The sequence below is a fragment of the Berghia stephanieae genome, chromosome 2 (assembly GCF_034508935.2).
Source record: "Berghia stephanieae isolate SIO BIC M18660-M18661 chromosome 2, UCSD_Bste_1.3, whole genome shotgun sequence".
In the NCBI taxonomy this organism is placed as follows: Eukaryota; Metazoa; Mollusca; class Gastropoda; order Nudibranchia; family Aeolidiidae; genus Berghia; species Berghia stephanieae.
The window spans coordinates 38,155,014-38,168,470 of NC_088361.1; the positions used below are offsets into that span (position 1 = coordinate 38,155,014).

General features: G+C 36.4%; 1 protein-coding gene across 1 annotated transcript; it reads left to right on the forward strand.

Annotated features, from left to right (window-relative positions):
- Positions 1 to 540: 540 nt before the first annotated feature.
- On the forward strand, positions 541 to 10,142 carry LOC144963935 (uncharacterized). Its single transcript, XM_078897878.1, has 8 exons — positions 541 to 797; positions 1,427 to 1,720; positions 3,605 to 3,796; positions 4,728 to 4,807; positions 6,042 to 6,184; positions 6,541 to 6,557; positions 7,732 to 8,222; positions 9,485 to 10,142. Exons 2-8 carry the CDS (start codon positions 1,452 to 1,454, stop codon positions 9,889 to 9,891), a joined length of 1,599 nt encoding a protein of 532 aa, XP_078754004.1. The 5' UTR covers positions 541 to 797; positions 1,427 to 1,451; the 3' UTR covers positions 9,892 to 10,142.
- The last annotated feature ends 3,315 nt before the right edge of the window (positions 10,143 to 13,457 follow it).

Consider the following 13,457-nt stretch of genomic DNA (forward strand, 5'->3'; position numbering starts at 1 on the left):
AAAAAGGTGGGAGGGGGGGGGGGGGTGTACTATATGGAATTATATTATTGTACTTTATGTCTATATAATGACATTCCATAACTGAATAAACAGTCCACCAATAAACAAAATTAACTGCCTTGTCAATTTTAAGTAACAGAAACGCCTGTTTCAAGATGCCCAACCAAACAACCATGTTTTTATACACAGAAGGTCTTGGCATTTGTTTATGAATGTTGGAATAATGATTAAAGATTTTTGTTTTTTTTCGTTGAAAGGAGTCAAGCAAGACAGCACATTTAAAATTTTGCCTTTCACGCTTCTTGTAAACAGTGTTGCAAGAAGGTTAAAAAAAAAAAAAGCAAGCGCGTGCAAATCACAGAGAACGATAAATAATGTGAAAATAAAAATCTTGAAGATATTAGCACAGTTCATAACACTTTTAAAAAACTACCTAGCCTAACGGTTTATGTTGATTAAAAACAAACATATGAGGAAGATTTTAAATTAGGTGTTTACATTTTTTTTTCAATCGCGAGCAGGATTTCTTAAGAAGTCAATCGCCAAATGGGCACTTGAAATAAATTATTATGGTTAATGGATGGCTACTTTTGTACGTCCCTGTTTCATTATCAAAGAGTTGTATAACAGTCCTGCTATCTCGTTGGTTCTCAATGATGAAGTCCATCGATATCAGAACAAGTGACACTTTCCAAATCCGACTATCACCAGCATTGATTCACTATTGCGTGAAGACACACATCTCATCACAACAGCAAATTAAACTGCATTCGTCAGGACGAATAATTCTCAAAGTTGTGAGTTTTAATTTTCTGAGAAAAGAAAAAAAAAAACTTTAAAAAGAAAGAAAAGAAGAAAATAGGAAAAAATGGATTTAAAATAAACAATAACAAACAAGCACTGTTCCTTATCTGTGTAATTTTATGTGATTTTGCTGTAGATTTAAGTTATAATAGAATTTAAGGTAAGTAAGCGATGAGTAAGATTGCAAGATACATTTTGTAAAACCTTTATCAGAATAATATAAACGCAATTCTCGTCCTTCTTCTGCCCCTCATCCTCCTCCTCATCCTGCTTCTCCTCCACCTCCTCCTCCTCCTCCTGCATTTCTTTTATTATTGAAAATCTGTCACGACGACTGCGACTTACTGCTGCTAACATAATGATAATAATAATAATAATAATAATAATAATAATAATAATAATAATAATAATAATAATAAACAATAACAATAATAATAATAATAATAATAATAATAATAATAATAATAATAATAATAAAAATAATAATAATAATAATAATAATAATAATAATAATAATAATAATAATAATAATAATAATAATAAAATGTCATCAGTATATTTGTTTTTCTTTCTTGTCTTTTTTTCTTTCTTTTTTTTTTTTTTGATAATTCAAAATACTAAGGCAACATAAAAGGACCACAGACATCATGCTGAAGTCATTGTTCCTGCCAGCATGTGTGCTTTATGTGTTAATCATCTCCAACCAACACAACTGTAAGGCAGACGTTGACTCTGGTTGCCCGTCCTGGGGATGTCTGCCCTGGGGAAGTTTCTCCTTAAGTGCAGGAATTCCGTCCACAAACAGCACCATACCCTGGCGGGTGACTCTAGAGACTGTGTCGTCTTCGGGTGATAACACTCGCGTTCCCCGAGGTTGTGTCAGTGATCAGCAAACCGTCGTATGTACCACACAAAGGTATGTCAATCTTATATAATATTCTACCCGATAATGAAAACTTAATGGCGCAGAAACAAAGCGTTGTTTTATAGAGGACTTCATTTACTAATATAAATCTGGGTATTCTCCCACCAAAATCCAAGCATCAATATCACACTTTATGGTTAACTGGGACAACCATAAAAAAAGTAGTCCTTCAGAGCCACTAGATCCATGGAGCTGGAGTTTATCCCGGTTTATATAGCGTAAAATGGAAAATAGCACGTGGTTGCGATCTTTTGGATATGACGCTAGTCTATTTCAAAGTGCTTTTCGCCAGATCTAACAGACCCAGTTACCCAATCACTGCTGCTGGGTAGACAGGGAGGTAAAAAAAAAAACCCCCAAAAAACCTCAACTGCACCCGGGATCGATCTCGTTCCCTTTGATTGTGAAGTGAGTGTTCTAACTACTGAGCTATCGGGACCCCCACGGACAATCACAAAAGACATCTAATTTTTACATCATATCACGAGACCGAAGGGCTTAAACTCAGCTTGTTGCTGGTTCGGATAGGTAAGTGATATCTGGGTCTTTGGTGTAATGGGTAACACGTTGTCTTTGAGTGAGTTTAACTCTCGGCAGTCGGCAGCTAACTGGGTGAGGATGTGCATAATATGTCTCTTGTCAAAATATTGTCGACCGCAAAATCCTCAGTTCCTTTGGTGAAACCGGTGATACCTTATTATAAGACTGTTCATGCCATTAAACATTGTCTATGCTAGTGTCAGTTCGAAGGAATAAATATTGCAAACATTACGTAAATTTGGGATAAACCGCTGATAAAAGATGTATTCAAGCAAAATTTAATCGTCATATCCTAGACGTAAGCCATTTTCTGGAATGGAGTTTGAGTTCCAAATGATAAAAGTAGAAACAAGCAGCCACAAGTGAAAGAGAAAAAAGCAAATTGTAATATCAGACTGAAAATAGATAGAGGAATTATCTTTCACAGTGATTGATAATTTTGGCGTATTTTGGGTTTTTGTCTAGTTGTCCTTTTCTTTTGTTCCTATCTCAAAAATACTTTTGCTCTCCTTTTAGATGATAAACCTAAATATTTCACTCTCAAGGCATTATTCTTTTAGAAAGACATGCACGAATATAAGTAACTCAACATTATGTTTATCTAACCTGCATAGAAGGGTAAAAAAAAGCGATTGAGCATACGATGAAATAAAATGAATACGATTCAACGATACGTTGTCACATTTTTCAAGTTGATCTGATTCTAAGATATAGACGTCTAAGCTCCAAATTACAATGATAATATACATTGATTGTATTGTCATTTCACTTCTTTTTCTGAGGTATGTTTCAAAACGCCAATACAAAGATGCACCCCCCCCCCCCCCTCTTCTGAAAAAACAAAACAAACGATTTTATAGAGGTATCAGGAGTATAAATTGGTCATGGGGCTGACCAAAACGTCTATAAGAATTTTTTTATAGTTTTCAGGATTGCGCTCCGTATAAACTGTAAAGTAAAAGTAAAGAATTAATAATGACTCTCAACATAATTCATTTTAACTCAAATTGACTATTTATTGACTCATTTGGCCACCTCTAGATTTTAGCTATAAACGGACGTAAGGATTCATTGTTTCAGTCATTCTCAAGAAGGTACCTCTGAATTTTCACATCTTCTCCCCTTGGCTAGAATAAAAATCATATTATTACTCAACCAGTTAACTGCCGTACTCTTCGAAGTCCCAGGTTTGAGAGGTTTTTGCTAAGATGAGGGTCATTTAGATCGATCGATATTTGAAGGGCGAATTTTCTGGTCAAATGATTAAATACTAGTTTTTCCAGAGTACGGCAGTTAACTGGTTAAGCAATCTTATCTACTCACATCTCTCCACAGTGGCTATGTCAGCATTGATCCAACTAATGGAAAGGTGTTGTGGAATTACACGACAATGTCAGCGCCCTACTTACCTATCATGGACATCTATGGTGACGTCATTGGTATGGACACTCAAGCCCTGTATTACGTTGGGGCAGACGGGACGCCCAAACACCCAATCGGCGTGGCCATTCTAAAGCCCATGTATAGGTTGGTATTGGCATGTTTGACATTGTTGTCTCAAGTACAATCATCGTAGTGCTTCATACTATCATTTTCCTTTCATAATGATTAAGAAGAAGAAGAAGAGGAACAGCAGCAGCAGCAGCAGCAGCAGTAGTAGTAGTAGTAGCAGTAGTAGTAGTAGTAGTAGTAGTAGTAGTAGTAGTAGTAGTAGTTTTAGTATGAGTAGTAGTAGTGGTGGTAGTAGTAGTAGTAGTAGTAGTAGTAGTAGTAGTAGTAGTAGTAGTAGTAGTTTTAGTATGAGTAGTAGTAGTGGTGGTAGTAGTAGTAGTAGTAGTAGTAGTAGTAGTAGTAGTAGTAGTAGCAGCAGCAGCAGCAGCAGTAGTAGTAGTAGTAGTAGTAGTAGTAGTAGTAGTAGTAGTGGTGGTAGTAGTAGTAGTAGTAGTAGTAGTAGTAGTAGTAGTAGTAGTAGTAGTAGTAGTAGTAGTAGTAGCAGCAGCAGCAGCAGCAGTAGCAGCAGCAGCAGCAGTAGTAGTAGTAGTAGTAGTAGTAGTAGTAGTAGTAGTAGTAGTAGTAGTAGTAGTAGTAGTAGTAGAAGAAGAAGAAGAAGAAGAAGAAGAAGAAGAAGAAGAAGAAGAAGAAGAAGAAGAAGGGATGATGATGATGATGATGATGACGACGACAATGCTGATGATAATGATGAGGATGATCGTGGTGGTGGTGGTGTTGGCTGTGGTCGTTGTGGTGATTGTGCTGTTGTTGTTGATGGTAGTAGTAGAGCTGACGAAAGGGCTTTTATATGACATTAATATGGATGGTGATAATGATTAATAGGATAATAACAATACGAGTAAAATGATGAAAAAAAAAATACAAACAAAACTGATGATATTAACGATATGACCTTGTTAATGATAATGTTAGTAAACTTATTTTTTCTTGGTTTATTAATTCTCAGTTTAATGGTGGCCAACGATAGCATCATGTTACTGACTGCGTCTACAAACAAAACGGCGCAGATTGTCACTTATCTCACTGGTGAGTTAAAACACAAAATCCAATCATTAAAAAATATTTTTAAAATGATTAAAATTCCCTTTATTCACCCCTAAGGGGAAGTTTTTTTCTTTAGGATTCATTCCAAGGGAAGACTGGAATAACCCAGGCGAGAGCCGCAGTGCAGGGCCGCAAAGTGAGCTAAGGCTAGGTGATTTGCTCAAGGTCACACAGCACGGCGGGTAATTGAACTCGGTTGGTACCTTTCGGTAAGAAGCAAAGACCACACCGCTGAGCCATGCTGTTCCGAGAATGAGAAAGTTGAAATTTCTAGGCTATAACTTAACATTCTTTACGGATTTTCTTTTCTTTAAGAATTACAACAATGCTACTACGATAACACTATTCGTAGCCACCTGAGCCAAGTACCTATTCACAATTGTGTTGAGAAGGGAAATGTATGTAACATTCCATACCTAGTGATATAATTCCTGGGCCAGACCCTTGCAGTCTTTCTCAATCATGTCTGTCTCAATTCATGTCTTGTAAAGCGCAATTGAACAAGTTAGGTGGATATTTGCGCTTTGTAAATTTTATTTATTTATCATTTTAAAATCATTCAACCATGGAATACATCAACATCGCTTGAATTTGCCCTATGAAATTGCGGTTTGGGGGACGATTTTTATCTCTGGATATTTTCTGCTTAGCTATTTTGATAAGATCCCGTTTCTTGCTATATTATTATGGTCCAAAATGAATGTCGGAAAGTTGTATGTGTACGTGTACACAGTGCCTGACAAACAAACAAACAAACAAACAAACAAAACAGTGCCTGGAAAACAAACAAACAAACAAAAAAGGGCAGAAAGAGAAATACAAGAAAAATAAATCATCCCAAGATCAGATCTCAAGACAGGATCCAAGTAATGAGTGGCACCTTAGGTGTCAAAATCCAGATAGATAAATTGGTAGAGCATTCGCTTCAAAAGCGAACGGATCGATTTCGATCCTAGAATTTAGTCGATGATTAAAAAAACAATTCTCAGCCAACCAAGCAGTGATTAAGTAGCCGTGGATGTTAGACATGGTGGAAAGTATATTGTACCAGAGAAATGTCCTATCAATATATATTAGCAAACAACTGTTAGTGGCCGTTACCCCAAGAAAAACCGAGAGAACCATGACGTAGTCGGCCATGGAGAGAACCCATCTCCCATACTCTATGGCATTAAAGCACTACTATAAAAAATATACCAACCATCTGCTGTTTCAGACGGTATAGTGGACGCCGCCATTCCTTTTAGGGGAAGCATAGAACGGATGAATGGAACGTTTATTCCCTGCAGTCAACCAATCATCGCTGGCTTCCGTGCCTACATGATGACTTACTTTTTACCGGACAAAATGGATTCGGAGGTTGGTATCAGTTTTATTTTCGTCGGTACAATGTGATGCTTTTGGTCTAAGATCTTTCCCCACACTCAAATACAGTATATAGAATAAAAAGGGAAAAAGAAGTAAATAAACAAACAAACAAAATGGAAGAAAAAAGACCAACCCCCCCCCCCCCCCAAAAAAAAAAAGCAAACAAACCAAAAAACAAAAAATAACAAAAATAACAAAAACAAACTATAGCTCACATTGCATTAAATATAAAAGCTTATGGCCTGGCCATTTCCCCTCTTGTCCAGTTATGAACAATGAACGCAAATCTCAGTATACTAATTATCCAAACTTATAAAAATTGTATTGAAAATTGTGGGCCATGGCAGACACGGTGGGTATGGGATTAGAAAACATATTATAAGTAATTCATCGTGAAGTCCTGGCTTAGGCTAAAATAGTAACTTTGTACAAAGGGCTAAATTGTAATTTAATAGAGACTCTACAACGTCTATATCAAATGAAGTCAAATAATTATAGTATAGTATATTAGGCAGTCGCAGACTATCAACTTTTAATATTCCTTTATCGAATTTTTCACTCATCTTCACTCTTCATTCCCCAAATATGTTCCGCTTATGAAACAACCAACCAGCTGGTATCAAGGTTTTGAGCAATGTTGAGACCTGGAAAAATGCACTTCAGACTGTCAGGAAAATATGAATTTTTTTTGTTGGGCGGGGTGGGGGGGGGGGGGGGGGCAACATAGTCAGTATTCGGTCTGACTGAATCAGTTGATTTATACGAATAAGAAATTACTAACCTTTCTTGGGTGCAAAATTATGTTACTAGGCCATGTTTATTAAAAGGGTTAAACAATGGAATGAACCCAATGATTATGAGACTGAAAATTAAAGATTGATTTCATCACATTGTATTTATCTTAAAAATAAATTTTGACTGATCTCCGATATTGCAAATATGAACATAAAAAAAAAAATATATATATATACTATAATACATTTGTACCTTAATGCTAGTAAGCGAACCATCAATGGCCTATTGTCGGCCGCCTCCAAAATCAACCGACGCCTGGTACGCCTCGGTATTTTCTCTAATTCTAATTCTATTGTTGGCGAATTTACTCCATTTGTATCGATCTTCTGTGAGGGACTGTGTGTCTACAAAATCTTCTGCCATCCTTAACTCTTAACTGTTCTAGAGGCGTTTGAGATCTCTGTTTAATGCAGTGTGAATGCTTTTTGTTGGTCTGCCTCTCTGTATCTAGGTAGATACTTTCTTACATCTCTTGGCGCATTTTCCATACATGCAAAACAAAATCTAAATAAAACAAACAAACAAACAAACAAACAAAAACAAAACAAAACAAAACAAACAAAAAAACCCCAAAAAACCCCCCCCAAACTAATTACAAAAACAAAACAAGAACCAATACAAAAGAAAAAATGACATCAGTGATCATTATATATTATATTCGATTAAATCACGATAATATTAGCTGTAAATATACAAATTAAAAAACAAACAAACTAGGAAGCCGATCACGTGACCGGAATGCTACGTCTTTACGCTGTAGACCTCCTACATCAGATGGCACCTAGAATTGTCATTGCCTGGTATTTTAATTTTGGGAGATGGTCATTGGCGGAAACATCCCTGGCCTCTTTCAAGAAAAAGAACTGGCATCCGAATCAAGATGGTTTGGACCCCATCGTGACATATTTTGGTGGAAACGTCTATGTGAATGTCCCCGGAAGCCTTGATGACATCGAACGACATGATAAAGCTCACCAACCGTATCCTGGTTCTCTGTGGGCGATAAGAGACGACGGCGAGGGAGGAACTCTTTTGTTCCGGACGACGTGTTTCTATGGTTCCATGGCTGTGTATGATACCTACGATAAACCTCTGACAAAGGTGAAGAAGAATGGAGGAGGGCTTGGTCATGGCGCTGACGAAGAGCATTTGGTATGGATTGTGAACCGATCTCCTGCCATGATTCAAGGATTCAACGCTTACAACGGGACAGTCAAAAATATCAGCGGTTTTGGTAATTTTTATTCAATATTATTTATGTTCATAACTGAAAAAAAAACTGGATAATGAAAATGCTTCTCCTTGAAGCTCGAAGAAAAAAAAATAACAATAGAAAATGGAATGGAAGCGTCAATGTAATCAACTAAGACAGATGTCGATGTTTCGGGTTTCCCCTTTATCCATGCTGTACTCATTTTACACCTTAGTACGACGAGAGAATGTGAGTAAAGAGTCTTTTCCAAGGACTCAACTATGTTCAAAGCGAGGCTCGAACCCAGGACCTTCTGATCCGAAAGCGAGTGTCATACCACAAGACAATGCCGCACAATGCCTAAAGCCTTCACTCAATCGACCATTAAAAAAGGCAGGAAATTTGTGTTAACCCTAGTCAATAATTATATGTCTGAATGAGATAATTGCCCCAAAAAGATTTTAAGGTTATATAGCCAGAAATGAAACATTTTAGTGTTTTAAAAACACTTTGAGAAATTGTATTCTCCACCCCCCCCCACCCCCAACCCCATCAAATATTTAACCTACCTAAGATTACCATTTTTTTTACAGAAGTAAAAAAAAAGTGTGGAGCGGGATCTAATATCTATATCAATAATGATGAGAAATAAATAGAATAGAGAAGAGCCAGATGAAAACAGAATTAAAAATACCAGGGTGTCAGAGAGCCAAACTCGGAATCCACATGGCTGGGTTGCACAGGGGCTAGCGCGATGACTATTCACCGATCTCTCTGTCTCTCATGCAAGTGGAGGGTGTCGTTGTATCAATAGGATCCCGTCTCTGGCTCTGTGACACCGTGATATTTTTATTCTCTGATTTCAACTGGTGCTTTTCTTTATCCTTTATTATATCTCATCATTATTTTTATTTTTGTTTAACCTTCAATAATTTTTTTAATGGTTTTCAGGCGGTGGGTAACAAATTTATATTTTACTAATCAATACGATTTCAAACTTTTATGATTTCATGGACAAATAGATCAAATTATGGTTATTCCAGTTTAATCATCCAATCATTGATATTTTTTATTTCTGAGCAATGATGAACACTTGGTAGAGAATACTCATGTCCTTCTCTTTCAGACATGCAAATACTAACGAAAGAGTGAAAATCGAGAGGCTTCGAATCCTCTCCATTTTCACTCTTTCATTAGTATTTTCACGATCACCGGCTTTAGGCAGCCCCTACCGTTTTCTACTCTTTCAAACATTTCGCTCTTGCTTATGTAGTGACATGTTTATTTACCTTCTCTCTCCCCAGATAAAATCTTTGAAAAACTTGGATGGATCACCTCAAGCCTTAGCATCACCAGATCAAATACTTCTCCCAACAACGATCAACTGGTCTTCGGCACGTCTGATTCCTCCGGTCAAGCCTTCATCTCCGTGGTAGAAGTGGCAGGGAACCAAGCCAAACTTATATTGTCTCGCACAGTAGGAGGCGATCATCGTTCTCAGGGAAATACTGGCGGTCAGAGTTTGGTCGAAGGTCAAATTGTCAACTTTGCATTTTATCCTCCAAAAATGGAACGAGGAAGAAAAAATAGAAATAATCTCGATATGCCTGGGAAGAAGACAGAGAAAGATACGTGGAAACTTGGGTTGGCTGCCGTGGTCAAGGAGATGAACTCGACATCTATTTCCCGAACGGTTGTTGGAATCTTCTAAATTTTGTTGGCTTATTGAAATGGATGTGGCCCATTCATTTACCATCCCTACCCCACCCCTCATTTAGGCGAGAGTGTTCATTCGTCAAAAGTTTGAAACAGCTTCGTAATATTTGATTGGATGTTTTTGTTTTGCAAGTTATAACATAAGTTTGTCTTCAAGATATGAACAAAATTTGGCATGCTAAGAAAGTATTACTACTACTACTACTACTACTACTACTACTACTACTACTACTACTACTACTACTACTACTACTATTACTACTATACTACTATACTACTACTACTACTACTACTACTATCTACTACTACTACTACTACTACTACTACTACTACTACTACTACTACTACTACTACTACACTACTACTATCTACTACTACTAACTACTACTACTACTACTACTACTACTACTACTACTACTACTACTATCACTACTACTACTACTACTACTACTACTACTACTACTACTACTACTACTACTACTACTCCTACTCCTACTACTACATAATTACTACTTCTTCTTCTACTACTACTACTACTACTACTACTACTACTACTACTACTACTACTACTACTACTACTACTAATAATAATAATAATGATAATAATAATAATAATAATAATAATAATAATAATAATAATATAATAATAATAATAATAATAATAATAATAATAATAATAATAATAATAATAATAATAATAATAATAATAATAATAATAATAATAATAATAATAATAATAATAATAATAATGAGTTCGATATTTGCAGCATCTCAGAAAGATAGGGTGAAGCTCTAGATCATATTGATGTTTAGAAATAAAACACTTTTTCAAAATGCCCATATTATACTATTAAATATCTATTTGTTGTATGTTTGTTGTTGTTTTTATATATAGATTGTGTAATTGGGTTTGGAGAGGGGGGGGGGGGGGGGGGGGTAGACCGATAGCTCTAGAGCATCTAGAATTGATTGGGTTGCTCGGTCAATTAGATCTGGCGGAAAGTACTTTGCAATAGACTAGTGCTATGACTACAGGGTAGTAAGCAATTGCTTTGGTGTCAGTTTAAAGCTAAAGAAACCGGGATAAGCTCCATGGGTCATATGGGTTTTAAATATTCTTCTTATTTGTTACTCATCTGATGATCTCTGTTCAACATTTGTAAAACTTTAAATAAAGTTTTGAAAAAAAAAACAACCCAAAACAAAACAACTTGTTAATAAACATAATAAAGCACCGACCAACCAGTTTTTAAAATTAATATAATACTCTTCTCTCATCTAATCCAAAGGTAGCACCCAACTCAACTTGTAACTGAGATTGTGAGTTTGCTGAAAAACAACTCACTCCCCTCCAAATGAACCCCCCCCCCCCCCAAAAAAAAAAAAAAAAAAAAAAAATTGAAACAAAAACCAAAAACAATACAAACCCAACAAAAATATTTAAAAAACAAACAAAACAAAACAAAAAGAATTCACACAAAAACATGTACGCGACTAGGCAAAACAAACAAAATTTCAGTCATACGACTGATTGCGGCAAACGCTTAATATTTTGAACTATCAACACAGAGAAACAAAATGGATATCAGTCACAGGTACACAGATCTCATGTTTTATGATGTTCGTCAACCCAGGTCCACCAGGTTCCATCACTTTGGGAATACGAACAAGAATTTTTAAAATTACTACGATTAACTCCCTTGTATCGGACTTTCATTTCAGTCTGTAATCGGCATGAATACCTGTTATTCCTGGTGAGGCCTCCAGCCTATTTTCTTCTCCAGGTTTCTTTGGGTGTTGCCGCTTCGTCTTATGCCACCAGGAGCTCTCCAGCGGAGTGCAGTTCTTGGCAAAGCAGATTCCTCCATTCTGGCAACATGTCTTAGCCATCCCTATCTGCATCTCTTTATAATAGTAGCTACGTTCACTGTATCTGTCTTTTCTCATCGAGTTTCATTTCTAATTTTGTTGGACCAAATAATCCAAAAATTCCTCGAAGGCATCTATTTTGAAACGATTCCAATTTACTTGTTGATATGGTTGCTACTTTCCAACATTCACTTCAATACAAGATAAAATAAAACTTCAATATAATAGGCTTTATATTTCAATTTTATAAGCCTAAATTCCCCAATTCTTATTAATTTGGTTTTAAGCTTCACTAGTTCACTCCGGCATGATACACGTTTGAGCCAGCGGGTCACAATTATTAAGTTAAAAAAAGATATTTAAAGTGTTAGTTTAATGTTATTTATCACATTGAAGTTATTAAGATGGATCCTCCATTTTATAGTCCGTGTACGGTAGGTCAGCAGATGTGAAACTTCCAAGTCACAAGAAATTCACTATATTCATCCCATAGGGGAAATTTGTCTCTAGGGTCTATTCCAAGGGAAGACTGGAATAACTCAGGCGTCAGCCGGAGTGCAGCGCCGCAACTTGAGCTAGGGCGAGGTGACTTGCTCAAGGCCACACAGGGCAGCGGCGGGTGATCGAACTCGGTACCTTTCGGGTACGAAACAAAGATCATACAGCTGAGCCACGCTGCCCCTTAATAGTAAATAACACACATATTTGCCATCTGTTGATCAACTAACTCTCAAGATAAAGACAAGTGATTTACAACAGTGCCACCGCCCCTGTTGCTACAATATTGTAATGCACATGTGCATATACCATACATTATTCAAAAGTAGTAGCTAGTGTTAAGGACAAGCAGGCTATCCTGCATCATAATATAAACACCTTGACAATGTTACTTGGACGTCATTATTTTATAGGTAGGTACGTGTATTAGATCTCTTTGGTTTAAGGATAAGATTTAAAAACATTGAAATTTGACGCCGATTAAAATTGGGCTTGGACTTTTTGAGAGAGAGAGAGAGAGAGAGAGAGAGAGAGAGAGAGAGAGAGAGAGAGAGAGAGAGAGAGAGAGAGAGAGAGAGAGAGAGAGAAGTTTGAAAAAAAGGTATAGACAACCTCGATACTTAAAACCGTACATCAAAGGTGATGTTAAGTACAGATGGGCATTATAATATTTTTCCCATCAGTGTGAAGTCTGCCAAAGGTCCTTGTTTTTTTTTTGTTTTTTCCTTGTTTTTTTTTTAACAAAACGTGGTTTGCCCTTTTATTTTTAATTGAGAGAATTTGAACATCATTATGAGATTTTGGAAACAATTTGGATAGACAACCTGTACTTAAAACCGCCAATAAAAGTAGGTGGTGTCAAGTACAGATGGGCATCATCATAATATTATTCTAATCAGTGCAAAAGTTTGTCACAGGTCGTCACTGATCCTTTAATGTGACAAGACGATGGCGTGTATTGCAACACTTTATGTGTGTCGTATGGTGCTACATTTTACTCTTTAAAGTCGAGTCTGAATTTCTGTCCAATCTTTAATCGATAATAATATAAGAAAGCTTAAAGATTAGATACTCGTAGTTGACAGGATATGGCAGAATCCAAATCATTTTTGAAAAAGATGCAAACATTGTAAAGGGTATACGTGGGCATAATATTTTACACTGTTAAAATTACATTGTTTAGCTGTCTTTGCA

Coding starts and splice junctions, on each gene's coding strand:
- LOC144963935 (XM_078897878.1), top strand. CDS start 1,452: ATGCTGAAGTCATTGTTCCTGCCAGCATGTGTGCTTTATGTGTTAATC. Junction 1,721..3,604: donor GTCGTATGTACCACACAAAG/GTATGTCAATCT, acceptor ATCTCTCCACAG/TGGCTATGTCAGCATTGATC. Junction 3,797..4,727: donor ATTCTAAAGCCCATGTATAG/GTTGGTATTGGC, acceptor ATTAATTCTCAG/TTTAATGGTGGCCAACGATA.